The sequence below is a fragment of the Canis lupus genome, chromosome 21, assembly GCF_048164855.1.
Source record: "Canis lupus baileyi chromosome 21, mCanLup2.hap1, whole genome shotgun sequence".
Lineage (NCBI taxonomy): Eukaryota > Metazoa > Chordata > Mammalia > Carnivora > Canidae > Canis > Canis lupus.
This window is the reverse complement of record NC_132858.1, coordinates 42,221,027-42,248,714: the sequence shown is the minus strand read 5'-3', so window position 1 is coordinate 42,248,714 and position 27,688 is coordinate 42,221,027. Positions and strand designations below refer to the sequence as shown.

Genomic DNA, 27,688 nt, shown 5'->3' with positions numbered 1-27,688 from the left:
TCATTTAATCTCTTTGAAGACCTTATGATAAATATTACTAGCTCTTTTTTATAGACAAAACAACAGTTATTTGAGAGGTTCAAATAACTTGAAGGTCACACAACACGTAAAATATGCCAAGTATTTAGCATACATCTTTCTATTGCCTTTCCACTTTACCACACTTTCCCAGCTAATGATTAGATGGTAAATTACTTAACCCTTGAAAAAGGGGGATATAGAACCAAGAAGTCTTTCCTATCATATTCATTAATAGGCCATTTTGAAGATCTTAGCCTGAAATATTAACAAACTTGATTTTAGCAAACTTAACAGGTTTCATGTTTTCCCTGTTACCTGATAAAAATGTATTGATCTAGTTGAGAATATCAGTTGGTCTAGTTAAGAATAAACCAAGTCATCAATATGGAATTTTCTCATTGGTAAAATCTTTATTTAGGAAAAGGGAGTTATTGGAGAGAAATCTATGTCTGGTAGGTCTTTTTGTATCTCTGACCAAGCTTTCTGAGAAATTTTAGATCACTGTTCAGGAAGTTCAGCTGTTCTAAATCTTAGTAGTCAATGAATGAGTGGGATGATTTGCATAATATGTCATTTGTCTTTTTAAAAAAATGGGTATCACCTGTAAATGAGAACTTCAGGGCAGCCTGGGTAGCTCAGCGGTTTAGTGCCTGCCTTCAGCTCAGGGCATGATCCAGGAGTCCTGGGATCGAGTCTCATGTCGGATTCCCTGCATGGAGCCTGCTTCTCTCTCTACCTGTGTCTCTGCCTCTGTCTCTCATGAATAAATAAATAAAATCTTTAAAAAATAAAATAAATGAGAACTTAAGAGAACCTTGCTTCATTTCCAGCTTTGCATATCATAATTTCTTTGAGGTTTATAATTCAGATGGACTCCTATTTGGGTACTATCAGACAAAATAAGCCAAACAAATAAGCGTGGGTGTGGCACAGTTGGTTAAGCCTCTGACTCTTGTTGATTTCAGCTCAGGTCATGATCTCAGGGTCATGGGATCAGGCTGCATCAGGCTCCACACTCAGCAGAGTCTGCTTGAGATACTCTCTCCCTCTCCCTCTGTCCCTCCCACTCATGCTCTCATTCTCTCAAACCTAAAAAAAATAAGCAAAACAAACTGTTGGGCATAGACAGAATAGATCCAAATCATAATTATAGGTTTGTCAAATAACGTTTTTATATACCTACTGGAAATAGGATATTTACTGTTTTTCATTCATTCACCTCTGGGCTAGGGGGCCAGCATACTTCTGCTGTGCCACTCTGCTCACTTATATTTACTGTTTTAATTTCCTAACGTTAAAGGTTTTATTCTTTAATCTGTATAATTTGAAAGATAGGAAGGAAAAAACTTGTATTTTAAGCGACTTTATGGTATAAATTGACATAGAAAAATAACATGCCTATTTCTAATATAATCAAAGAATTGAGACTTAAGTTTTAGAAGGCTTGTACATAGTGTTATAGAGCTTTCTTAGTGATCTGATGAATTTTTATATTCTCAAGATTGTCTATCAAAGCAAAGTCGTTTTTTTAACTGTGGAAAGCTTTTACATTTTTTCCCCCCAATTTTAGTTATTTTGTGTTGGGTGTTTATTTTCCCTTACAGGTTTTGGATATTTTGGGTAAGAAGTTCCCTATTACTGAGAACTCAAAGGGCTACAAGTTGCTGCCACCTTATCTTAGAGTTATTCAAGGGGATGGAGTAGATATTAATACCTTACAAGAGGTATGTGTTTTCTATTAAAGTTCAATAAAGCAATCCTTAACTTAAGCTCCTTATCAGTTTATAAATAGCACATTAATAATTTAAATAGTTATGATTCTTATAATAAATGTTTATGATAGTAAATATATTTTCTGTTAATTGCTTAAAATTTATAAACACAGTTGACCCTTAAATAATGCAGGGGTTAGGGGCGCCGACACCTCCTCCACCCAGCACTCAGAAGTCATATATAATTCTGCACTCCCCCAAAACTTAACTCCTAAGAGCCTGCTATTGGCCGGAAGCCTTACCAATAACAAACAGTCGATCAACACATATTTGTCTGTTCTGTGTTACACACTACATTCCTAGAATAAAGTAAGCTAGAGAAAAGAAAGAGAAAATACAAGTCTAGACATATCAGCCAAACCACACATACTACTTTCTCTGGGCACCCCTTATGTGGAGTCTAAAGAAATGTCACTGGGAAACAAGAAAGTGCCAGTCAAGGATCACCTCCTTGTATGTAAAACAAAAAGTCTTGACACTGCTTAAATAGGTGTGTTTTATTGGAATGGAATTAAGGAACCCGGATGGTGTTAATATGTGCTTTCTTGAAAACCGTAGAATGGTTTGTCACATCTTCTAATTTAAGTGTTGACTGTCATCACTTGTTAGATGTAGCCAAACAGTGTTGTAGAATCTTAAAGCCTGTGCCTCTGCTTTTTCCCCAGATAAACTTTTAAAGCACTGTAATTCCAATTTAATACATAAAATACTCCACAAAAATTAAGACCACCACTGATAACAATGTAGACAGTCTACTGTGGTAAACCACTGATATTTTAATGTCTGTCAATCTCAGATAGTATCCACTTGTATAAACCAAGTTACCAAATTTGCAAGAGTGTGGTGAGGTGAGAGTAAGTCTGCAGTGAGGAGGACGACCTGGGTCTAGAGATCTCAGCTGGCATTTTTAATTGCCATCGTCTCCCTCGTTCAGCTAAATTAAAGGTTTCTTACCTTGGTATCAGTAAAGAACTGTTACCCATGCCTGCATTTTAGCCAGCTTAGCAAGTGCCCTCACACACATTTCTCCCCTCTTTTGGATGCAAAATCATGGGCAGGCAGGGCCCATGCCATTTTCAGAGAACCCATTAGTGCAGCATGCTTCCCACTGCTCACACCCGCCAGTCTGCTCTTGACAGCAGGTGCTTCAATTGGGGGTTTGAGCTTCCCTTTAAAAACTGAAACTCTTCAGCTTTCATTTTTGTTTTGTTTTTTTTTAATTTTGAGGATGTACATGCATTTTTTTTTTAAGTTGAGAATCAGCTTTAGACTTGACTTTCTTTTTTTTAACTTTGCAAACAAGTTAAATATTGAGGCAGAACCTCGTTGGCCTTGGTGAACAGTTAATGCAGATGCATTCGTGTGTTACATCACCTAAAGGGTAATAATACCTGCTTTGTCTTGGAGGGGGATTAAAATAAGTTTTCAGAACCATGAAAAGGTTATAGCAGTTTTCCTTTTACATATACTGGATGCGTTAACTTTGACAAAATGAGAAAATCTGTTTAATTTCAGACAACTGACTTGTCATTGACTGTCAGCCTTCCTCTTAAACTTTGCTGTCACATCTCATGAAGGTGATGGTGTAACCCTGCTCTAGGTTTCTGTACGGGAACAAATCTACCTACTTAGGAAAAGAGGCAGAAATCTCTTATATTGGACACAAAACTTTAAATGTTTTATCACCAGTTCCTTATTCCCTCATTTCTTTCATTCGCCCATCCCTAACCAACCACAGTCACAGTGACACCACCAATTCAGGAACTCTGAATGAAATCCTATCCCTTCACACCTATACCCTTTTGAGGCAGGTAGGTCTTTTAAAAGAGAAAATGTGGAATACAACTCTGTAAGCGTTACTCTTCCCTCACCGTGTATGGAGTTATGAAATGGCTCTAGGATGTTTTATTCATCAGTATGGCCCCAGGAAAATCCTCTTTCAGGTTACTAAGTTTCTGTTTTTTGATCTTCTAGATTGTAGAAGGCATGAAGCAAAAAAAATGGAGTATTGAAAATATTGCCTTTGGTTCTGGTGGAGCTTTGCTACAGAAGTTAACAAGAGATCTCTTGAATTGTTCCTTCAAGTGTAGTTATGTTGTAACCAATGGCCTTGGGGTAAGTCTTTCAACTTGTACTGCTGTGGTAGTACTTTGCTTATGTGTCTAGTAGGATGCAATTACTCAGTGCAGTAATCAAAGGATAAAGTCCTAAATTCATAATGTGTTGTCAGGTACCACTGACCTTGACTCAAAACAAGGAAAGAAAAAAAACATTAGGTATAAAATAACGTGACTTGGAGAAAGGAGAAAAAAATAATATTTGAGAAATGATGCGGGCCATTCATTTCCCACTGCTTCAGTATTACACCTTTCAGTCAAAAAGCTGACCATTTTGAGTAGGAATGTCAATTAACATGGCCATCACATATTAAAGATAAGCAAATATGAAAGCACTGGCAGTGTCTGAGAGAGGCAGAGCATGACGCTAGAGCTGTGATACCAGAATCCTGTTCTGATAGCCTGAAAATGGGACCCCACGCTGCCCGTTTTAGGCGGCTGCACAGCAGCCCCTGGCTCTTCTTAGACTCTTGAGAAGCTCCGGATCCAGAGGGGTGATGTGGGATACTAGGAACTCCTCAGAACCCCTACGTTGGTTCCCTGCTTTTACTTCATTTCTGTCTTTGGAAGGTTCTGGGGTTCAATCATACTTCTTGCTTCCATTACATTGGCTCCCTAACCTTTCTGATCTTTAAACAAACCTTCTGTTCTCTTTAGGTTCTCTAGGTCGTCTTTGTTTTTTCACAGTAACAAGGAATAGAGTAAAAAGTAACAAAGTTATAAAGTAATGAAATGGAAGTCTACTTTAGCAAAAATCCTAGTTCTCTTGCCACAGATTATATAATACAGTTGATGCAGATTTTTTAATAGCATGAATGTGCTATACTTGAATCAGTTAAAGGCACTTCAAAATATAAAAGATCTCTTAAGAGTCACATATGTTAACTTCAAAGACTTCCTACAACTAGAGTTTTAGGTGTCTATCGTGGTAAGACAGGATACTCAAGACTTGGATTTTGTTCATACCTTTTTTCCTAACAGAGGACTCTGTCCTCCAACACAGACTAGAACTATGCTTCTAAAAGCCAGATGTGGATTCGTTTAGTTATACCGATGAAGTACCTTAAGTTTATGTATAAATTATGTCTAAACTTTTTTCTTTAATGGGAATTGAGTGAACATTTCTGCTTAGTCTTCTATTTCTTTCTTCCAGATTAACGTCTTCAAGGACCCAGTCGCTGATCCCAACAAAAGATCCAAAAAGGGTCGATTATCTTTACATAGGACACCAGCAGGGAATTTTGTTACACTTGAAGAAGGAAAAGGAGACCTTGAGGAATATGGTCATGTACGTTATCTATGTTTTTTGTTTTTTTTGTTTTTTTTTTTTACCAGTAGGTTAGCTTTCCAAATTAAGAAAAGGACTCTTATGTTATATTTTTAAATTATTTTCAGAATTCTTTTCTTGAATGACAAAGTAATGGAACAAATTTTGTTGTAAAATGTGTACAGATGCTGACTGAGCCTACCAAAATAAGATGAAAAGCAATCTACATCATAAATGAGATTGTACATACAATGGGTGAAAAACTTTCTAACATTCAAAAAACAAAGTTCTTCCACATAGTGACCAGCAGGATAGTGACTGATGAGCTTCAACAAGCTTTTGTGTATTTGATCTGACTCTTACTGCCAATTTAGCAGCAAATTATTTCTGAAGAGGAACAGCTAAGAATATCTAAAGGATGCTAATTATGTTATAGTAAAACTTCAGTAATTTTGTTAAAACTTAACAAAATCCAGTTGAGTTTTCTTTAGTTGCATGTGATTCTCACAGCAGTTCTGGGCTTAAAAAAAAATTGTTATCTAGTGCGAAGATGTGAAAGGTCATGACTGGATTCTGACTGCATAATAATAATTGGTGACTTAACCCAGTTTTCTGATTCAAATCGGCCAGACTAGAAAAACTTAGTGTGCTAAAATGGTCCATATGATCTCATGGTCTTCAACATGTAAAAATACACTTACATTCATGAACTCAGAAGTTACAAATTTATTTAAGCCACTAGATTGAGAAAACTCCCTTTTAGAGGGAAAGAGAAACTACTCAAACATTCATATTCTCAGAAAAAAGTTTATACCAAACATTAATTTATCACTATAGATTCTTTATACCATACAGATATTCTGCTTAGAGTATATTACTCTGATACTCTTTTAAGATTTTGAGCCAGAATCAATTTTTTTCTGTCTTTAATGAAAAATATTTGGTCTCTAAACTAACTTTTAGAGCTAGCCTGTTGTTCGGGGCTTGGCTGAATTAGTGTATCCAGATGGACTAGAGTCACTTTAGACAGGGTCCTAACTATGATTTTTTTTTTTAAAAAGGCACTGATTTATGTAAATAATACTCTGGAATGTTTGAGGCAGTAATCAGTTGTAATCCTAAATGGCATTTTGATTTAAGAGTACGAATCACTACTCTTGATACTTAACTTTTTGAAAGAAAAGGTCATGAACCTTAATCTTGATGGAAAACTTAGACATGACAGATTATGTCTTGGGGTGTTTTTAAAGAGAAACTAAAGGCAGGCAGACCTTAGTTTACGGAGACCGAGTGGCTTTACCAGACCCAAAAGGGGATTTAGTTTTAATTCTCAATCATTGTTACCCTTGCATAGATCAAATGTATTACATGAATCAGTAACTTTTGGAATATACACAGTTTTTAAATCAGTCACTATGCATTCATCAAGAAATCAATACTTTATTTTTGTTTCTGGTTTGGTTTCTTGTTTTTATAGGGTTGTTTTGTTTGTTTGTTTGTTTGTTTTTTTAAGTCCAGAATTCAGTGACTAGGAAATTTGGCAAGTTTAATCAGCATTAAGTCCATTGTCTAGGAACCAGGGAAGGTCTGGCAGGCTTTCCGTGCTCATGGTCAGTCATGATTATCAGTGACAGCCACAATTCTTCTGGGCAGCCAAGCAGCAAGCACCCTCCACCTGAAAAAGTAGAGATGGATCAGCCAGCGATTTTTTTCTTCTTCCTTCAAGGAAAACTTCTAAGAATATTTAGATCATTGCTTCTTTTAAAGCTAAATATTTTTACATAGCCATTTGAGATATTGCCATGCTCACTACCTGTTCCACCAGCCAGCATTGTGGATAAAGTTATTTCATAATTTGAACGCCATCAAACATCTCTGTATTTGACTAGTCAATCTGATTCATCAAAGCATTAATTATTTTGCTTGATAGTCTAATATAATCGTTACATTTTAGTATTGTTATGTTTGTACAGGATCTTCTCCATACCGTCTTCAAGAATGGGAAGGTGACAAAAAGCTATTCATTTGATGAAATAAGAAAAAATGCAAAGCTGAATATCGAACTGGAAGTAGCACCTCATTAGGCTTTATGACTGGGTGTGTGTGCTCGCCTGCGTGTGTGTTGTGTGTGTATGTGCCTGCACGCACGTACACACCTGCGTGTGAGTATGTAATAATGTTTATTGTACAGACGTTGGGGGGGTTCTTTGTGTTTTATGATACATTACAGCCAAATTATTTGTTGGTTTATGGACATACTGCCCTTTCACTTTTTTTTTTTCCAGTGTTTAGGTGATCTCAAATTAGGAAATGTACTTAACCATGTAAAAGATTAATGCTAAAGTAAGCTTTTTAGGGCCCTTTGCCAATAGGTAGTAATTCAATCTGGTATTGATCTTTTCACAAATAACAGAACCCAGAAACTTTTATATATAACTGAAGATCACATAAAACAGATTTGCATAAAATTATCATTGATTGCTTTATGTTTATATTTAACTTGTATTTTTGTACAAACAAGATTGTGTAAGATATATTTAAAGTTTCAGTGATTTAACAGTCTTTCCAACTTTTCATGATTTTTATGAGCACAGACTTTCAAGAAAATACTTGAAAATAAATTACATTGCCTTTTGTCCATTAATCAGCAAATAAAACATGGCCTTAACAGAGTTGTTTGTGTTATTGTACAATTTAAAAATTATGTCGGGACATACCCTATAGAATTACTAACCTCACTGCCCCTTGTAGAATATGTATTAATCATTCTACATTAAAGAAAATAATGGTTCTTACTGGAATGTCGAGGCACTGTACAGTGATTATATACGTTGGTCATTGTATTGTACCGGTGAAATGCCAAATCTGAAGGCCTGTACTGCAATTTTATATGTCAGATATTGCCTGTGGCTCTAACATGCACCTCAAGATTTTAAGATGTTTTTAGAGAGAATTTCTGCTTCCACTATAGAATATATACATAAATGTAAAATATTAACAAAAGTGGAAGTAGTGTATTTTAAAGTAATTACACTTCTGAATTTATTTTTCCTATTCTAGAGTTGATATGACTTAAATGAATTACTGGAATGGGTAGTGAGTGTACTTATTTTAAATGTTTTGATTCTGTTCTATTTTTCATTAAGTTTTTTAAAAATTAAATTGGATATTAAATTGTATGGACATCATTTATTAATTTTAAACTGAATCCCTCAATATATAATACTCAAGCAAGTTCTTAAATGAGGATAAATTAAAAGCATGATGACATGAGTCCGAATAGAAGAATCTTAACCAAGAATAGTAGGTTGGCCTCATTCAAAGTGTTCAGCATCAAAATGTTCTAGAGTGATGAAATGGTAGATACTGAGTCAGTCATCACATCTGAGTAGAGACCAGTTTTGTTTTAATGCTTCTTTTCTATTTACGGTCTATTCTAAGGCAGGAGTTGGCCAACTAGGGCCCACAGGCCAAGTTCAGACTGCGCTCCTTTTTGTACATACTTATTGTCTATGACTGCTTTCTCAGGACAGTGCAGAAATCGAGTAGTTACGTAGTGACCATATGACCCACAAAGCCTGAAATGTTTATTATCTGGCCCTTTGTAGAAAAAGTCTGTTGACCCCCGGGGTCTAAGAAAAGGAGTGTGCCTTGAATTTAAGAGAAATGTTGATTTCCAGGGAAGGGAGGAAGCTATGTTTGTCTCTCTTTTTTCCTTTCTTATTTAAGAATCTGATCTTGGAAGACTGATTTTGAAAGCTTTAACAACATGACATTAAATGTGAAATTTTAAAAATTGAAAAGCCATAAATCATCTGTCCTAAACAGTTACATGAGAAAGGTACTTGTCAGTAGAATGTCTTATAAACATCATTAAAAAGAACATGGTTTTTGCAGATAATTCTAAACACTTCTTTAATGAGACTAATAAGCATTATTCAGTTTTATTATGAGTTTTCATCCTGTAATTCCTGTTGGAAAATCATTCTGATTCTTTTAAACGTATCTAAGTAAAAATTAGTAGTATTAAAAACACAGCTTTCTTCACAAAATGTGCTAAGGGGCTTATAGAGAATTAAAACCATATTTATTACCAAATAACAACTTTGATAACCACCCATAATTTTGATTTTGTTTAAAACATTGGAATCACACTACAGACAATATTCTTTGTGTACTGTGAATTTCAGGAGTTTCAGAGTAGCTAGAGGAGTTTCATTTTAAACCTTTCAGTGAATGCTAAAATCTGTACATTTGTACGTGGCCATAGAGTGGAGAGGGGGTGGAATGATTAATTCTCTCGGCCACTTGGAACTGATTAATCTGAATTTCTATGACTAAGCACTTAGTATTTGGCCATCCCCATTCTCAGTAGCAAACAGTTGACATAGTTATCAAATAGAATTCTGCTGTCACCTTTAAATCAGCCTAACTCTTCCAAATAAAAGCAAATGGCATGTATGGGTTTGCTTAAGTCATTAGAGATTTGCAGCTGATATCAGTTAATCCTTCTCCATTCATAATATCATGAAGTATTTGTATTTTAAATAGAAGATAGGAGTTCTGTGTTAAGACTCTTTATTTGTACTCTATAATTAAAGTCAAATGGTTTTAATGATTATCCCTTATTTCCTTTCTTGAAATAAATTGTTATGAAAATATTTTCTAATGAAATTCATCTTGGAAAACTAGAAAGAGAAACATGGCAAGGTAATTCTTGTTCTGTTTGCCATAATTTAGAAATTCAACACTTAAACAAGTATTTTGTAGTTTTACATTCCTTTTTAACCCATTCAGTGGAGAATGTCCAGCTTTTCTCCCAAGTTGTATGTTAATTCTAATATGTATCCAACATCAAAGATAAACATGTAATAAACATGGAAATAAAGTTTAGCTCTACTAGAAATGTTAAATTTGTGTGCTTCAAATACTGGCCATCTCTAGACTTACCCTCTTTTAAGTGTTCCACCAATTCAAAGAATTAGAAAATGAGAGGGAGGCATCCAGGACGACCCCTCCATTTTCTGCCTTGTGCAGCCATCTGAATGGCAGTGCCTCTTGGTAAGGACACTGGAGGGAGAACAGATTTGATGGGAAAGGGTAAGGTCCTAGCTTAAGATCTGAACTGCCACAGAGACACTGGTAGTTGGAGGTACAGACTTGGGGACAGGAGGGGCTCCAGGTATGAATTTGCTGGTCATCAGAGACACAGGAAAGGGCTCTGCTCTGCAGAGACAGACTGTGGCCTTGGCAAACCACAGGCCCATCTGTTTTTGTAAATACAGTGTGATTGGAACAAGCCACACACATTAGTCTAATTATTGCCCGTGGCTGCTTTCCTGCTACAGCGGCAGAGCTGAGAAGTTGCGACAGACCTTAAGGCCTGCAGAGCCTGAAATAATTTACTTTATGGCCCTTTAAAGACAAAATGTGCCAATCTCTGCTGGAGAGTTCCAGGGAAAAGAGGAGTGAGGGCAAACCCAGAGGAACTCTAAAAAGTCAAGTGGCAGAAGCTGAGCCGCAGAGCAGCCCGAGGAGTGGTAGCTGAAGAGATGTGAGGGAAACCAGGAGGAGAAAGGGAAGAGGAGGGAAGGGAGTGAGGTGTGCGCGGTGCAGAAGGCTGCTGAGAGACCAGGGCAAGGGATTCCGAGCCGCCACTGGGTTTCACCCGGACAGCAACCAGTGGCCTACCAGCACCCCCCCCCCCCACCCAGCACTGGAGCAGCACGGGGAGGAAGGCAGCTACCCGACAAAACTCTGAATTTGGGGTGTGAAAAGGAGGCAAGAAATGAGGGAGCAGCACGTCTTCCACCCCCGCTTTAGCTACTGATTTATTTCTAAAAAGGACTCGGGAAAGCGGGAGAAGCTGAAGCTGAGAGAGAAGGAGTCGGGGATGGTGTTGGGTAAAGAGGGAGGCAGACGGTGGCGTCCAGGGCCCCGGCGGAGAGGCTGGCAGGCGCACATGCAGGCTGGGCTTCCTGTGAAGCCACGGCCCAGAGGGGATTGGGCTTTTGAAAAAGGAGGTTTTAAAAGAGTGGAGGATGAAGAGGCCTAGCAGGACTACAGAACCGTGTGGAGGCCCCAACTACATGGTGACTGAGAGCGTGCAGGGAGAGCTGGCCGACTGGGATTGTGGGGTTCCCCTCAGAGCACCCCGCCCCTGGGTCCAGACGCAGAAGATGGAGATACTTGGTGTTTTGCCAGATGAGTTTGATAAAACAAAGGGATCCTAATTGAATAACTGCTGAAATAATGGTCCTACGTATCTAAGCTGGATAGGTAGGGACGTGAGGGCTACGCAGAGCACAGGGAAGGTAGCTGGGAGCCGATGGACAGTGTGACAGCAGCTCTGTCCCCCGGGAGTCGCTGGAACAGGCAGGTCCGGAAGGACAGGAAACCCTAGTCTCAGACCAGGACGCGTGGATCATGAGCGGAGAGGAGCACGATCACGGAGCACTTGCAAGGTCGACCTTGCAGTGGCTAAGTGAAGAAGATCATGAGACAAAACAAGATCAGGAAACCTGAAAGGGCAGATGGGTTGGGCGGTGGACATTAAAATCATCCAGGAAGATGGCAGAGGTTGAAGTTGTGGTGGGCACCAGCATGTTCAGTGAAGGGAAGGGACCAGGAGGGGTCAGCAGGAGGCCGCAACCATGAGCCTCAAAGGGATCAGGCCGTGGAGACCCCTGACCCAGGCCAGCCGGCAAGAGGAGAAGCTCCGCCTCGTCACAGCGGCCAAGCACGTGCGGACAAGTACAGGCCGATACGCAGCACCTTGCGTCTTGCCTTGATGTCCTTTACCAGCACTCCGTTTGTGTCGACATCATGAATGGAGGGAAGGGAATTACTAGATAAGAAATTTCTTGATTTTATTAGCGTGCTACAAACACCCCTTCCACTGACACTGGCCCAAGTGTTCAAGCCCTCAAAGACATTTTTGAATTCGTTTGTTTTGAATGTTTTAAGATTTACATTTTGTTTAGTAGTTCTAAAAAGAGCAGCCAAATAAAACCGGGCACCTCTCATGTATTCGGGTTCTTCCAGCCTTGTTTTAAATTACTGTTCTATTTGAGGTTTCGCGACTTGTTACCTGTTCCCCAGAGACAACTCCACCTTTATTTGGTTCACAGTTCTTTGTGCTAGTAAAACTGACTATGAAATACTTGTTTAGGTTATTACAGCAAAGAGAAATATGTTCTTGGAAGGAATTTTAGAATCAAATTACCAACTTAACCAAAAAATTTTTAAACTAACATCAAAGCGGGTCCTTGATAATCCGGGATTTTGCCTGTATACTATCACACGGGCAACTGAGCCTTCACCTGATTGATACAAAAGACTCTGGGTGACCTAATTAGTATTCAGAGGGGACATGCGACTTTTTACCACTTTTCAGGGCACTCTTGGTGAGCAGTAGAAGCTGCCAGTTGACTTTCTACCAATGTATAGCATAGTCCCTCCAAAAAATTACAATTTTGGTTTACAATGATTTATATTCATCCCAGAAAAAAGAAGCATCATTCTTTGGTTGACAGCAAAATTCAATTTAAAAAGTTACCCTGACCAACTTTATTTTTTTGCTTGTTTTATTCTGTAACTCGTTACTGAGCTGTTTACTATTTTGACTTAAACTTGGGAAAGACATGGTTTTAACTTAAGATGGATTAGCTCTTGTGCTTGTGAGCAATCCTGATGAATTAATTGGGTACAAGTTTAATTCTGATGAGGTTTTTCCAAGTAGCCTGAAGATTTCTACCAGATTTCTGAGCTTGGGGTAAAAGTAATTCATCTTCAACTTCTTTCTATTCCTTCCTCTTCAGGAACAAATATGTTCCTATTTCTCTCATCCTTAAAAAAAAAACTAAATCACTCAGTAACACCAATTCTTCTCTCCCTTCTCCCATTCATATCCAGAGTTCTCCGGCTGTGTACATTTCCTGCCTCACTGTGTTCATCCCTGTCTGGTTCTCCTCCCTCATACATGGTGACCTCTTGATTGTCAAGTGTGTTTAATTCTTATCTTACCAGAAGATCTCTCTTCTTTTGCCACTGCTAATAATTCACTCCTTGAAACTATTCCTTTTTTATCTATTTTGTAATATGATAGGTCCCTTCTCTCTTGGGCTCTTCTTCACACACTTGAACTTTTTAAATGCTGTCCTGTCCCATTTATCTCCACATTCATTTTGGCTGATCTTAGCCATTGTCATGGTCTCAGCTATTACCTATCTACTAAAGCTTCCATGCACTGATATCTCTAGCCCAGACCTCTGAATTTTTCTATGATGCATTTCCACCCAGATACCTACTCAATACAGCAGGTCCAAACGTAGCATATTCCTGAAGATCTACCTCATTTGGGGGTGAGATCTCCCACCCCACACATGTAATCAAACCCACACAGTCCTGTTGTTATGATGTCATCCCTCCACCCCCCAGTTCAGACTTGCAAATCTCTTCTGAAACAATACAAAAAGTAGCTAACTAGTTTTCCCAGCCCAGCCCCTACTCCCTCCCATTGTACTACCAGAGTATTAACAAAAGCCAACAGTTCCAGTCCCCGGCTTAAAACATTTGAAGCTCCCTGTAGCCTCCAGGTTCATGCTCGGAATCCAGCCTGACACAAAACCCCCCCTTTGATCTGGCCCATGCTACACAGCCCCTTAGTTTGCTTTTCATGTTCTGTGTCAGGACCGCTGACTTGCTCTACCTTACACAGACTCATGCACACATATTCACAATACACTATTTTTTTTCTGTTTTCTCTGCCTTTGCTCCTGCCAGGAATGCCTTCCTTTGGCCAACTCATTTTAGATGATTAGGTGGTAAAGGAACATTCAACAACTCATTCATCTGCTGTCCTCATTCCAGTGGCCCTTCCTCTGGGCTCCACAAATATTGAGTGTATTTCTCAAATGCACTTGCCATCCACGGGTCTACGTCCCATGCTGTGTACAGTGGCGTTTTATCCCTATTTCCTACATTTAGCATGTAGTAGACCTACAAATGTTTGTTGAATAAACGTCATTATGATAAACACTCTTCTATAATGTTTTGGTACTTCTGTAATGCTAATACCCTGAACATTTTACTAAGTGTTAAAAAAAAAAAAAAGAACATCTTACTTTTTTTAAAAAAAAGATGGATAACTTTCACAGCATGTCCACCTATTACTGTCTTTGCAAAAAATCATTACAGTACATTCATGAAATGAAATAAGGTGTTTCATCAAACTCTGGATTACAGCCTGGAGGTTGGCAGTGGCATGGAGTAGGACGGCCCTGGGGGCTCGCCTCATCCCATGAACACAAGTGATAACTATCAAATCATCCTAAAAACCCCAGAAACTGCCCTGAAGGCTGGCAGAACAAACTCCACAACTAAAGGCAGAGAAGAGGCCACACTGAAGGTAGGAAGTAGGGGGATGTAGTTTGGGAGAGAAATGGATTGTGGCCCATTCAGGGGGGAGGGAGCTGCAGTTGCGGAGAAAGGCTAGAGACAAGACACACGGGGGAGCGCACAGAAAAGTGAATCCCCACAGCCAGGACTTAGAGCCTGGAGTTTCAAAGGCCAGTGGACTTGGCTGATACAGAACGCCAAGGGCACTGTGCAGCTCCTAGACATAATGCAGGCACACAACCCATGCATGTAAGCTTGGAAACTAATCTGAAGAGCACCTGCGGCACACAGTAGGGACGTTATCTGCTCATCTTGGAGCACATGCCATAGAGAATTCGTGGAGAGAATCTTCTGGTACAAAAGAACGGCCATTTCCCTCTGCCACCCCTCAGCATTAGCACAGGGCCACTGGTGGAAACCAACGCAGCCCCCACTCTCCCCTACTTAAGTTGCTTACACCCAGCCCTATCACCAAGTGCTCCGGTGGAACCACCCTTCCCAGTCATGCTTCCTTCAGTCCCAGGACAGCTGGCCTCCTCCACCAGAAGACTTGCCCAAATCCCTGCTCACAGTGTCTACCAATATGGGGATTTTGCAGAGCCTCAGTCCCAGCAGTGGTGGTGACAGATCTCATTTCACAAACATACCAGAGCACACCTAGTTAAAACACGCCACGTTCAGGCCAAGAACCAAACAATGCCCACAACAGGTAAGGGGAGACCCTGCACATGACTGGCCTGAAGGATAAAGCAGCCAGGACACAGCTGAGCACACAAGGCACACATTGGAGACCCTCCCAGAAGCGCCAGCCCCTGGGGAACAGGATACCACATGGCAGGGTACTACAGGACCTCTTCTTCATGAGGTCATTGTCTTCAAGAACAGGAGACATAGTTGACTTTATTGACACAGAAATGGGTACAGAGTCTTAGAAGAAATGAGAAGACAGGAACTTGTCCCAGTGAAAGAAAAGGATGAGGCCACAGGCAGAGATCTAAGCAAAGATATGAGTAACATGCCTGATAGAGAATTTAAAGTACTGTTCATAAACATACTGGATTCGAGAAAAGAGTGGAAGGTATCAGACCACTAACACACATGAGGAATAACAGAGATAAAAGGCTTAATAAACAAAATGAGTAATCTGCTTGATAGAATGAGCAGCAGACTGGAAGAAGATGAACAAATGCATAAGCTAGAAGACAGTAATGGAAAGTAATCAAGCTGAACAAAAGAGAAAAAAGAATTAGGCAGAATGACAATAGACAGAGGGAACTCACTGACTCCATTAAATGTAATAACATTCATATCATAAGAGTCCCAGAATAAGAAAAGGAGGAAAAATATTTGAAGAAATAATAGCTGAAAACTTCCCTGATCTACAGAAGGAAACATATCCAGATCTGGGAGACACGGAGGACCCCCCCCTCCAAAAATCAACAAAAGTATATCCACACAAAGACATTGTAATTAAATTAGCAAAATACAGTGATAAAAAGCTTTAAAAGTAGCAACACAAAATAACTTACAAGGAAAACACCATAAGGCTCTAGGGGGCTTTTTCAGCAGAAACTTACCAAGCAAAAAAGGAGTGACATGATATATTCAAAGTGCTGAATGGGAAAAATCTGCAGCCAAAAATACTCTATCAAGCAAGGCTATCATTCAGAATAAGAGATAATTTTCTAGACAACAAAGAAACAAAGGAGTTCACGACAACTAAACCAGCCCTCCAAGAACTATTAAAGGAGATTCTGAGTGGAAAGGAGGACCAAAAACAATAGTATAAAGATAGGAAACACAAAGGGAGTTAAAATGAATATATCTCTAAAGCATCAGTAAAAATAAATTTAATTAATTAATTAATTAATTAAAGCATCAGTAAAGGAACTCACAAAAGGATGTAAAACATGACAACATATACCTAAAACATGGGCGGAACAAAGAAGGGGTTCACTTAAACAATCATCAACTTAATATACACTGCTACATGCAAAAGAAGTTATATGCAAACCTAATGGTAACCATATATCAAAAATCAGTAATAAATATGCAATGAAGAGAAAGAAATCCAAATATATCATTTAAGAAAATCAGCAAACCATGAAAGACAAAAGATCACACAAAATCGTCAGAAACAACCACACACACACACACACACAAAACAGTAACAATAAATACCTATCAGTAATTATTTTGAAAGTAAATGGACTGAACACCCCAATCAAAAGACATATGGTGATGGAATGGATAAAAAAAACAAGATGCATCTATATCCTGCCTACAAGAGACTCCTAGATCTAAAGACACTGAAAGGGAGGGGATGGAGAAACATCCATTCTCTAAATGATGGCAAAATAAACCTGAAGTAGCAATCCTTCTATCAGAAAAAAATAGCCTTTACAACAAAAACTATACCGAGAAATGAAAAGACACTATATGATAAGAAAAGGGACAATCCAACAAGAATATAAAACAGTTTTAAGCACTTATGCACCCAACATAGGAGCACCCAAATACACAAAACAGGTAATAAATATCCACCTATATCAATAAACAGACCATCTAAACAGAAAATCAACAAAGAGGGATCCCTGGGTGGCTCAGCGGTTTAGAGCCTGCCTTCAGCCCAGGGCGTGATCCTAGGGTCCCGGGTTCCAGTCCCACATCAGGGTCCCTGCATGGAGCCTGCTTCTCCCTCTGCCTGTGTCTGTCTGTCTCTGTCTCTCATGAATAAATAAATAAATCTTTAAAAGAAAAGAAAATCAACAAACAATGCTTTGAATGACACACTGGAACAGCTGGATTTAATAGATATATTCAGAATGTTTCATCCTAAGACAGCAGAATACACATCCTTTTCAAGTGCACACAGAACATTCTCTAGAATAGATCATATGTTAGGTCACAAAACAAGCCTCAACAAATTCAAGAAGATCAAAGTCACACCATGAATCTTTTCTGACTATAGTGCTTGAAGCTAGCAGTCAACCACAAGAAAAAAAAAATCAAGAAAGATGACACATGGAAGTTAAATAACATGCTACTAAACAGTGAATTGGTCAACCAGGAAATCAAAGAATTAAAACATACATGGAAACAAATGAAAATGAAAACAGTGATCCAAAACATTTGGGATGCAGCAAAAGCAGTTCTAAGAGTTAAGTTTATAGAACTATGGGCCTCCTTTGAGAAGAAAAGTCTCAAACAATCTAACTTTACACCTGAAAGGAGCTAGAAAAAGAACAAACAAAATCCAAAAACAGCAGAAGGAAAGAAAGGTTAGAGCAGAATTAAATGATACAGAAACTAAAAAAAACAATGGAACAAAGCAATGAAACCAAAAGTTGGTTCTTTGAAAAGATCAATAAAATTGGTAAACCTTCAGCCAAACCCATCAAGGAAAAAAGAGAAGTGATTTAAATAAATAAAGCCACAAATGAGAGAGTACAAATGGCAACCAACAGCACAGATATACAATTATGAGAGTATTATGAAAAAGTATATGCCAACAAAATGGAAAACCTAGAAGATATAACTTCCTAGAAACATATTAACTACAAAACTGAAACAGGAAGATACAGACAAGTTGAATAGACCAATACCAGCAAAGAAATTGAGTCAGTAATCAAAAACCTAACAAACAAAAGTCTAGGACCAGATGGCTTTAGAGGCAAATTCTATCAAACATTTAAAGAAGAGTTATTATTTATTCTCAAATTATTCCAAAAAATAGAAAAGGAAGCAAAACTTTCATATTCATTCTATGAGGCCAGCATTACTCTAAGACCAAAACCAGATAAAAATACCGCTAAAAAAGAGTACTCCAGGCCAATATCCCTGAAAAACATAGATGCCAAAATCCTCAATAAAATACTAGTAAACTGAATCCAAGGGTACATTAACCAATTGATTCACCATCGGTGGGATTCATTCCTGAGTTGCAGAGGTGGTTCCATATTCACAAATCAATCAACATGTTATATCACATCAAGAAGGGAAACGATAACCATATGATCATCAATAGATGCAGAAAAAGCATATTAACAGAAAACAATATCCATTCATGATAAAAAAAAAAAACCTTCAATAAAGTAGGTTTAGAGGGAACATGCCTCAACTTAATAAAGGCCTAATATGGAAAATCCAAAGCAAACATCCTCAGTGGGGAAAAACTGAGAGCTTTTTCCCTATGGTCAGGAACAAGTCAAGGATGTCCACTCTCACCACTCTTACTCAACAAAGTACTAGCACTCAGACAAGCACAGCAATCAGACAAGAAGAAGGAATAAAAGGCATCAAAGTGATAAGGAAGAAGTAAAACTTTGACTACTTGCAGATGACATGATACTATATATAGAAAACCCAAAAGACCAAAAAAAAACTGCCAGAACTGATAAGCAAATTCAGTAAAGTCACAGTATACAAAACCAGTGTACAGAAATCTGTTGCATTGTTTTTAAAGATTTTATTTATTCATGATAGATACAGAGAGAGAGGCAGAGAGAGAGAGAAGCAGGCTCTACGCAGGGAACCTGACGTGGGACTCGATCCAGGGAATCCAGGATCACACCCTGGGCTGAAGGCAGGCGCCAAACCAATGAGCCACCCAGGTGTCCCTGTTGCATTTCTATACACCAATATTGAAGCAGCAGAATGAGAAATTAAGAAAACAATCCCATTTACAATTGCACCAAAAATAATAAGATACCTAGGAATAAAACTAACCAAAGTAGTAAAAGACCAGTACTCTGAAAACTATAAAATACTAGTGAAAGAAATTGAAGACAATACAAAGAAATAGAAAGACATTCCATGCCCATGGATTAGAAGAACAAATAAGTTAAAATATCTATACCACCCACGGCAATCTATACATTTAATGAAATCCCTATCAAAATACTCATTGCATTTTTCACAGAACTAGAACAATCCACCCCAAATAACCAAAGAAATCTTGAAAAAAGCAGATTTGGAGGCATCACAGTTTTGGACTTCAAGATATATTACAAAGCTGTAGCAATCAAAAAACAGTATGGTAGTGGCACAAAAATAGACACATAGATCAATAGAACAGAATAGAAAACCCAGAATAGATCTACAACTATATAGTCACTATATACATAATGGTCAATTAATCTTTGGCAAATCAGGAAGGAATATCCAATGGGAAAAACAGTCCTTCAACAAATAATACTGAAAAAGTTGGACCACTTTCTTAAACCATACACAAAAATAAAGTCAAAATGGATTAAAGACCTGAACATGAGACCTGAAACCATAAAAATACTAGAACAGAACAAAGGCAGTAACTTTTTTGACATCGGCCAATGCAACTTTTTTCTAAGATATGTCTGAGGCAAAGGAAACAAATGCAAAAATAAACTATGGGGACTACAATAAATAAAAAGTTTCTGTACAGCACAGTAACCAGAGGGTAACAATCAACAAAACCAAAAGAATGGGAAAAGATATTCATAAATGACATATCCTAGTATCCAAGACATATAAAGAACTTATACAACACCCACAAAATAAATAATCCAATTTGAAAAATGATGAGACATGAACAGACAGTTCTCCAAGGAAGATATACAGATGGCCAACAAACACATGAAAAGATGTTCATCATCACTTACCATCAGGAAAATGCAAATCAAAACCACAAGGAGATATCACCTCACACCTATCAGACTTGTTGAACTCTGCAACACAAGAAACACACTAACAGGTGTTAGTGAGGATGTGGAGATAAAGGAATATTCATGCACTGCTGACGGGAACAGCAGACTGCAAACTGGTGCAGCCACTCTGGAAAACAGTATGGAAAGCCCTCAAAAAGTTAAAAATACAGCTACCCTATGATTCAGTAATCACACTACTGGGTATTTACCCAAAGAATACAAGAACACTAGTTTAAAGGGATACATACATCCCTATATTTTTCCTGGCATTATTTATAATAGCCTAGATATTGGAAGTAGCTCAAGTGTCCACTGATTGATGAATGAATAAAGAATGGTAGTATGGTGGTGTGTGTGTGTGTGTGTGTGTGTGTATATATATATATATATATATATATATATATAATATGTTATACATATAATGGAATATTACTCAGTGGTCAAAAAAATGCATTCTTGCCATTTGCAATGACATGAATGGAGCTAGATAGTATAGTGCTAAGCAAAATAAATCAGAGAAAGATACCAAATGATTTTACTCAACATGTAGAATTTAAGAAGCAAAACAAAGGGAAAAAAGATAACTCAAGAAATAGACTCTTTACTATAGAGAACAAACATGGTTACAAGAGAGGTGAGGGAAATGGGTCAAACAAGTGATGGGAAAAAAAGCAGTGCACCTGTCATGATTAGCACCGATTGATCTATGGAATTGTTAAATCACTATATTGTACACCTGAAACTAATTTAACACTGTATGTTAACTAGAATTAAGATTAAAAAAATTTAAAGCCAAAAATTAAAAAAAATTAAATATACTTAAAAAAATGCAGTTACCAAAAGGGCAAATTTTTTGTATGTAGTTCACTAGCTATTAATTTTCTTTGAGTCTTAGACTTCTGAGAATTTGCTTAAAGCCATGGAAGCTCTTGGCAGAAAAATTCTTATTTGCAAATAAATAAAACAATTTGCACAGAACTCATTAGAAGAACTCATTGTTCCACAGACTTCACACTAAGAACCCTGGTTAGTTACAGAACAGAGATTCGCATTCAAGGCTCTAACAAACGTCCTTAGCTCTCTTTGAACTTTTAGTGGTGCTCTTAGGAATTTTAAGATTTTAATCATCTTCAGTTGTTTTTGTAAAAGGCAAAGTAAATAAATATAACTTTAACTCAACTCTCAAAGGGTTGTTGAATAACAACAACAAAAAAAATCAGATGAGTAAATTTAAAGATCAAACAGTTCATGGAAAGCAGGCGGCATCCCAATACAAAGGAGCTCCTCTGAGCTTTAGAAAAGTCAACATTTTTTAAAGGCAGAAATGGAGCAGAAAAAAATTATCAGCAAAGAATACACTATGTTGAGGCAAAGTCATCCTCCTAGCGGGAGGAGAAGGGTCTAGTAGGTGGAATACCTCACTAGTGCTGGCCAGGTGATTTCAGAATGAGTGGTTAAAGGTTTCATTCCTGGGAGGTCGAAACTGCAGGTAAGGACACCTGAGTGGAACAGTCAGTTAAGTATCGGCGTTTATTTATTTTTTTTTAAGATTTTATCTATTTATTCATGAGAGAATCAGAGAGAGAGAGAGAGAGAGAGAGAGAGAGAGAGAGAGAGACTGAGGCAGAGACAAAGGCAGAGACAAAGGCAGAGGGAGAAGCGGGCTCCATGCAAGGAGCCCGACGTGGGACTCAATCCCAGATCCCAGGATCACGCCCTGAGATGAAGGCAGACATCCCTCAGCTCAACCACTGAGCCACCCAGGGATCCCCAAGTATCTGCGTTTAAGCTCAGATCATGATCCCAGGGCTCTGGGTTCGAGCTCCACATCAGGCTCTCTGCTCAGCAGGGAGTCTGCTTCTCCTTCTCCCTCTGCCTGCAGCTCTTTTTACTCTCTCTTTCTCTAATAAATAAATAAAATCTTAAAAAAGAAAAAAAAAAAAAGGAAGGAAACTGAGTAGGATAGGCATTAAGGAGTTGGGAGTTAAGATGGTAGAGTAGGGAGACCTTAGCCTTGCCTCTTCCCTTGAACACAGCTAGATAAATATCAAATCATTTTGAATACCCAAGAAATCAATCCAGGGATAGAGAAAATCAAAATGAACAACCAGAGCTGAAAAGAAGAAACTCTGCCACAGCGTGGAAGATGAATTCTCTCCAAAAGAAAGATCAAGTAGAACCCACAGCCAGGGATTTGCTCAAAACAGATATAGTAATATAGCTGAATAAGAATTCAGAACAACAGTCATTAGAATACTAGCTGGGCTTGAAAAAAAAAAAAAAAAAGAAGACTCTAGAGAAACCCCTGTGGCAGACAGGATTACATCTTGGCTATAGCATTTTTAATTTTGGCTTACCTAGATCCCAACTGGATGTAATCACAAGGGTGCAAGCTGCAGAGGAATGAGTAAGTGATCTAGAAAATAAAATTATGGAAAATAATAAAGCTGAAAAGAAGAGGGAAAGAAAGCTATTAGATCATGAATACAGACTTAGGGAACTCGGTAATTCTATAAAAAGAAATAAACCTGTATCACAGGAGTCCCAGAAGAAGAAGAGTAGGAAAGAACAATTTAAAAAATACATGAAAACAAATGAAAATGAAAGCTTGACAGCCCAAAACCTTTGGGTTGCAGCAAAGGCAGTTCTAAGAGAAGTATGTTGCAATACAGGCCTACCTCAGGAAGCAAGAAAAGTCTCGAATACACAATCTAACCTTACACCTAAAGGAGCTAGAAAAGGAACAGCAAATAAAGCCTAATGCCAGCAGAGAAAGAGAATAAAAATTAGAAATCAAATAAATGATATCAAAATTTTAAAACTTAGAACAATGAAACTAAGAGCTGGTTCTTCAAAAAAATTAATGAAATTGATAAAGTCCCTAAGCTGGACTCATTAAAAAGAAAAGAGAAAGAATCCAAATAAATAAAATCACAAATGAAAGAGGAGAAATCACAACCAACACCACAGAAATACAAAGAATTATAAAAGAATAAAACTAGGCAAGTCCTAGAAACATACAAACTACCAAAGTTGAAACAGGAAGAAGTAGAGAATTTGAGCAGACCCATAACTAACAAAGAAATTGAATCAGTAATCAAAAATCTCCCAACAAACCAAGGTCCCGACAGATGGCTTCCCAGGGGACTTCTACCAGACGACGAGAGAAGAGCTAACACCTAACCTTCTCAAACTGTTTCAAAAAATAGAAATGGAAGGAAAACTCTCAAACTCCTCCTATGACACCAGCATTAGCTTGATTCCAGAACTAGACGAAGACCTCACTAAAAAGGAGAATTACAGGCCAATAAGCCTGATGAATAAAGATGTAAAAATTCTAAACAAGATACCTGCAAATCAAATCCAACAGTACATTAAAGGAATTGTTTACCATGATCAAGTAGGACTTATTCCTGGGCTACAGGGGTGGTTCAATATTCACAAATCCAACAACAGGCTATACCATATTAATAAAAGGATAAGAACCAGATGATCCTGTTAACAGGTCCGGAAACAGCATTTGACAAAATACAGCATCCATTCTTGATAAAAGCCTTCAAGAAAGTAGAGACAGGGCAAATATACCTCAACATCATAAAGGCCACGTATGAAAGACCCACAGCTAATATCATCCTCAATGGGGAAAAACTGAGAGCTTTTCCTCCAGGGTCAAGAAAGACAGGGATGTCTACACTCACCATTACTATTTAACATGGTATTGGAAGTTTTGGCCTCAGTAATCAGACAATATAAAGCAACAGACAATAGAAGGCATCCAAAGTGGCAAAGAAGAAGTCAAACTTTCACTCTTTGCAGGCAACATGATACTCTGTGTAGAAAACCTTAAAGACTCCACCAAAAAATTACTAGAACTGACACATAAATTAAGCAAAGTTGCAGGATATAAAATCAATGTGCAGAAATCTATTGCATTTCTATATATCATTAATCAAGCAGCAGAAAGAGAAATCAAGGAATCAATCCCATTTACAATTGCACCAAAAACTGTAAGATACCTAAGGAATAAACATAACCAAAGAGGTAAAAGATCTGTACTCTGAAAATTATGGAACACCATATGAAAGAAATTGAAGAGGACACAAAGAAAGGGGAAAACATCCCATGCTCACGGATTAGAAGAACACTGTTAAAATGTCTACAGTACTCAAAGCAATCTACACATTTAATGCAATCCCCATCAAAATACCACCAGCACTTTTCACAGAGCTAGAACAAATAATCCTAAAATTTGTGTGGAACCACAAAAGACCCCAAATAGCCAAAGCAATTCTGAAAAAGAAAATACTGGAGGCATCACAATTCCGGTATTCAAGCTACCTTACGAAGCTGTAGTCATCAAGACAGTATGGTACTGGCACAAAAAACAGACACATAGATCTATGGAACAGAACAGAGAACCCAGAAATGGACTCACAACTATATGGACACTAAGCTTCAATAAAGCAGGAAAGAATATCCAATGGAAAAAAAGACAGTGTCTCCAACAAATGGTGAAATGAAACTGGCATCCAAACACCAAACACCACACACAAAAATAAACTCAAAATGAATGAAAGGCCTAAGTGTGAGACCAGAAACCATCAAAATTCTAGGAGAGGACACAGGCAGAAACCTCTTTTGACCTCAGCTGTAGCAATATCTTACTAGACCCATTGCTGGGGGCAAGGGAAACAAAAGCAAAAATGAACTATTAGGACTTTATCAAGATAAAAAGCATCTGCACAATGAAGGAAACAATCAATAAAACTAAAAGTCCACCTATGGAATGGGAGAAGATATTTGCGAATGACATATCTGATAAGGAGTTAATATTCAAAATCCAAAAGGAACTTCTTACACTCAACACCCAAAAAACAAATAATCCAGTTAAGAAATGGGCAGAAGACATGAACATGTTTCAAAAGAAGACATCCAGATAACTAACAAACACATGAAAAGATGCTCAACATCACTCATCATCAGGGAAATACAAATCAAAACCATGATGAGACACCACCCCACACCTCTCAGAATGGCTAAAATTAGCAACACAGGAGAAAACAGGTATTGGCAAGGATGCTGATAAAGAGAACCCTCTTGCACTGCTGGTGGGAGTGTAGCTACTCTAGAGAACAGTATGGTAGTTCCTCAAAAAGCTAAAGATAGAACCACCCTATGATTTACCAAAAGGATACAAAAATACATGTTCGAAGGAGCACATGCACCTGATATTTATAGCAGCATTATCAACAAGAGTCAAACTACATGGATAGAGCCCAAATGCCATCAACTGATGAACAAATAAAAAAGATGTGGTATATATTTATACAATGGAATACTACTCAGCTGTCAAAAAGAATGAAATCTTGCCATTTGCAATGATGTAAATAGAGCTAGAGAGTATTATGCTAAGTGAAATAAGTCAATCAGAGAAGGATAAATGCCATATGATTTCACTCATGTGGGAGAAACAAAATGGATGAAATTATGGGAGGAGGAGAAAATAAGAGAGGGAAATAAATCATGAAAGACTCTTAACTATAGAGAACAAACAGGGTTGATGGAGGGAGGGAGGTGGACGATGGGATAGATGGGTGATGGGTATTAAGGAGGGCACTTGTGATGTTGAGCACTGGGTGTTATACTGTTATACTCAATAAACCACTGAACTCTACTCCTGAAACTAATATGAACTGTATGTCAACTAATTTGAATTTAAATTTTTTAAGAAAAGGATAGGCATTTATTTTATTTTTTTTAATATTTTATTTATGAGAGACATACAGAGAGAGAGAGAGAGAGAGACAGAGAGTGAGAGAGAGAGATGGGGAGTGGGGCAGAGACACAGGCAGGAAGAGCAGGCTTCATGCAAGGAGCCTGATGTGGGACTTGATCCCGGGACTTCAGGATCACACCCTGGGCCAAAGGCAGGCGCCAAACCGCTGAGCCACCCAGGGATCCCCAAGGATAGGCATTTTTTTTTTTTTAAGGCTAGGCATTTAATCTTGGTTTGCTGACATGGGGTTTAACACAAGTGACTTCATTTTGGGCCTGCTGTCTCCTTTTTAACAAAGTTCTGCAGACTTCACCAATGCAGATTCCAAAATCAGTGGCTATTTTAAATGCCTTTTTCTTTTAGATAGAGAAACAGAAGTTTAGGAAGTAAAATCTGACCAGGTGATGATGAAATATTAAGAAGAAAACCCAGGAATCTTTGGTCCAAATCAGCAATATCAAACTTCTGACAAAAGCTTCTTTTGAATTTCTATAATCAGAAGATTTTTGTTTCCAGAAGCATAAGCAGGTTAGGCAATTCTGACCATTGTAGGACTGAAAACAACAAAACTAATGGGTATCTTTTTTTTAACCACTGTTTAGAAGTCGTGATCTAACAGGACAGTAAGAAATTATCACAACAAAATCTAAGTGAAAATGGGACCCTGGAGAAAGAACTAAGCCCGGAAGGTGATTTTGTCCTGTACCATTTACCAAAGCTGGGAACTATGAGCCTCACAGAACATGGTAAACAGCAATCAGAGCCCCTCCTTCAATAAAGCAGGCCCCCAAAGGGCTGCACTTAAGGATGAAGATGAACCAATGCTGAACCTGCCGCCGCACCACTAGGACACTGCGAGACAAGGTGCTTCAGGCAGGCAAAGTGGGGGAGAAAATCCCTACAAAGTTCTGTAGAAAGCTAGCCTTTGCCTCTCTCTGAAGTCCACACCCCCTACGTGTCACAGAACCTTCAAGCCATACACTTAGATTAAACTAGACTGACAGTTCCTTAAATGCCTGACAATGCAAATCCTCTCTCATCCGAAGCCTCAAAAAATTGCCAGAATGTTTTCCAAGGAGAAGGAGCAGTTCACAGTCAAAGTAACTAATTACACAAGGAAACAAGACACCGTGAATGAGGGTGACAGAAAGTGGGCCCATAGAAGGCTCAGATATTAAAAATTATGAAACATTCTAAAATAGCTACGATTAATGTTTTTAGAAAATAAAGTAGCTTGAAAATATCTGGAGGGAACAGGAAAATTTTTAATGACCCAACAGATTTGAAAAAGGGATTAATAGAACTTATGGAAATAAATTAATCAGATTAGACAGCTGCAGAGGGAACAGAAGACAGCTCAGAAGACATTTTGCAGCATGAGCACAAAACAAATGGACAAGGTGCCTGGGTGGCTCAGTTGGCTAAGGATCTGACTCTTAATTTCAGCTCAGGTCATGAACCCAGGTCATAAAATTGACCCTCACGTAAGATTCTCTCTCCCTTTCCCTCTGTCCTCCCTCCCCCCACTCTAAAAATGGACAAAATCAAAAAGAAGTCAAGCAATGAGGAAGAATGAAAGGGCCTAACATATGTGTCTAATCAGAGCCTCAGAAGAAGAAAGAGAAAATGTCTAGAAGCTACATTTCAGGAGA

General features: G+C 38.2%; 1 protein-coding gene and 1 long non-coding RNA gene across 9 annotated transcripts in view; one reads left to right on the top strand and one right to left on the bottom strand.

Moving 5' to 3' along the window:
• Positions 1-9,798, top strand: part of NAMPT (nicotinamide phosphoribosyltransferase) — a 44,725-nt gene extending 34,927 nt beyond the window's left edge. Inside the window, exons 8-11 of the mRNA XM_072791541.1 lie at positions 1,626-1,745; positions 3,768-3,908; positions 5,064-5,198; positions 7,151-9,798. Coding sequence (XP_072647642.1) covers positions 1,626-1,745; positions 3,768-3,908; positions 5,064-5,198; positions 7,151-7,261 — 507 coding nt within the window. The 3' untranslated portion in view covers positions 7,262-9,798. The remainder of the gene's footprint in view (positions 1-1,625; positions 1,746-3,767; positions 3,909-5,063; positions 5,199-7,150) is intronic.
• The window catches only part of LOC140613077 (uncharacterized), a 148,724-nt gene continuing 127,633 nt past the window's right edge, over positions 6,598-27,688 (bottom strand). For 7 of the 8 annotated variants that reach the window (XR_012014192.1, XR_012014189.1, XR_012014197.1 and 4 more), the window contains 2 exons: positions 10,128-10,247; positions 6,598-6,852 (listed from right to left, as the gene is read on the bottom strand). This is a non-coding gene — a long non-coding RNA (uncharacterized lncRNA). Of the gene's footprint in view, positions 6,853-10,127; positions 10,248-20,215; positions 20,282-27,688 lie in introns of all 8 variants that reach the window. The other variant, XR_012014193.1, reaches the window with a different exon arrangement.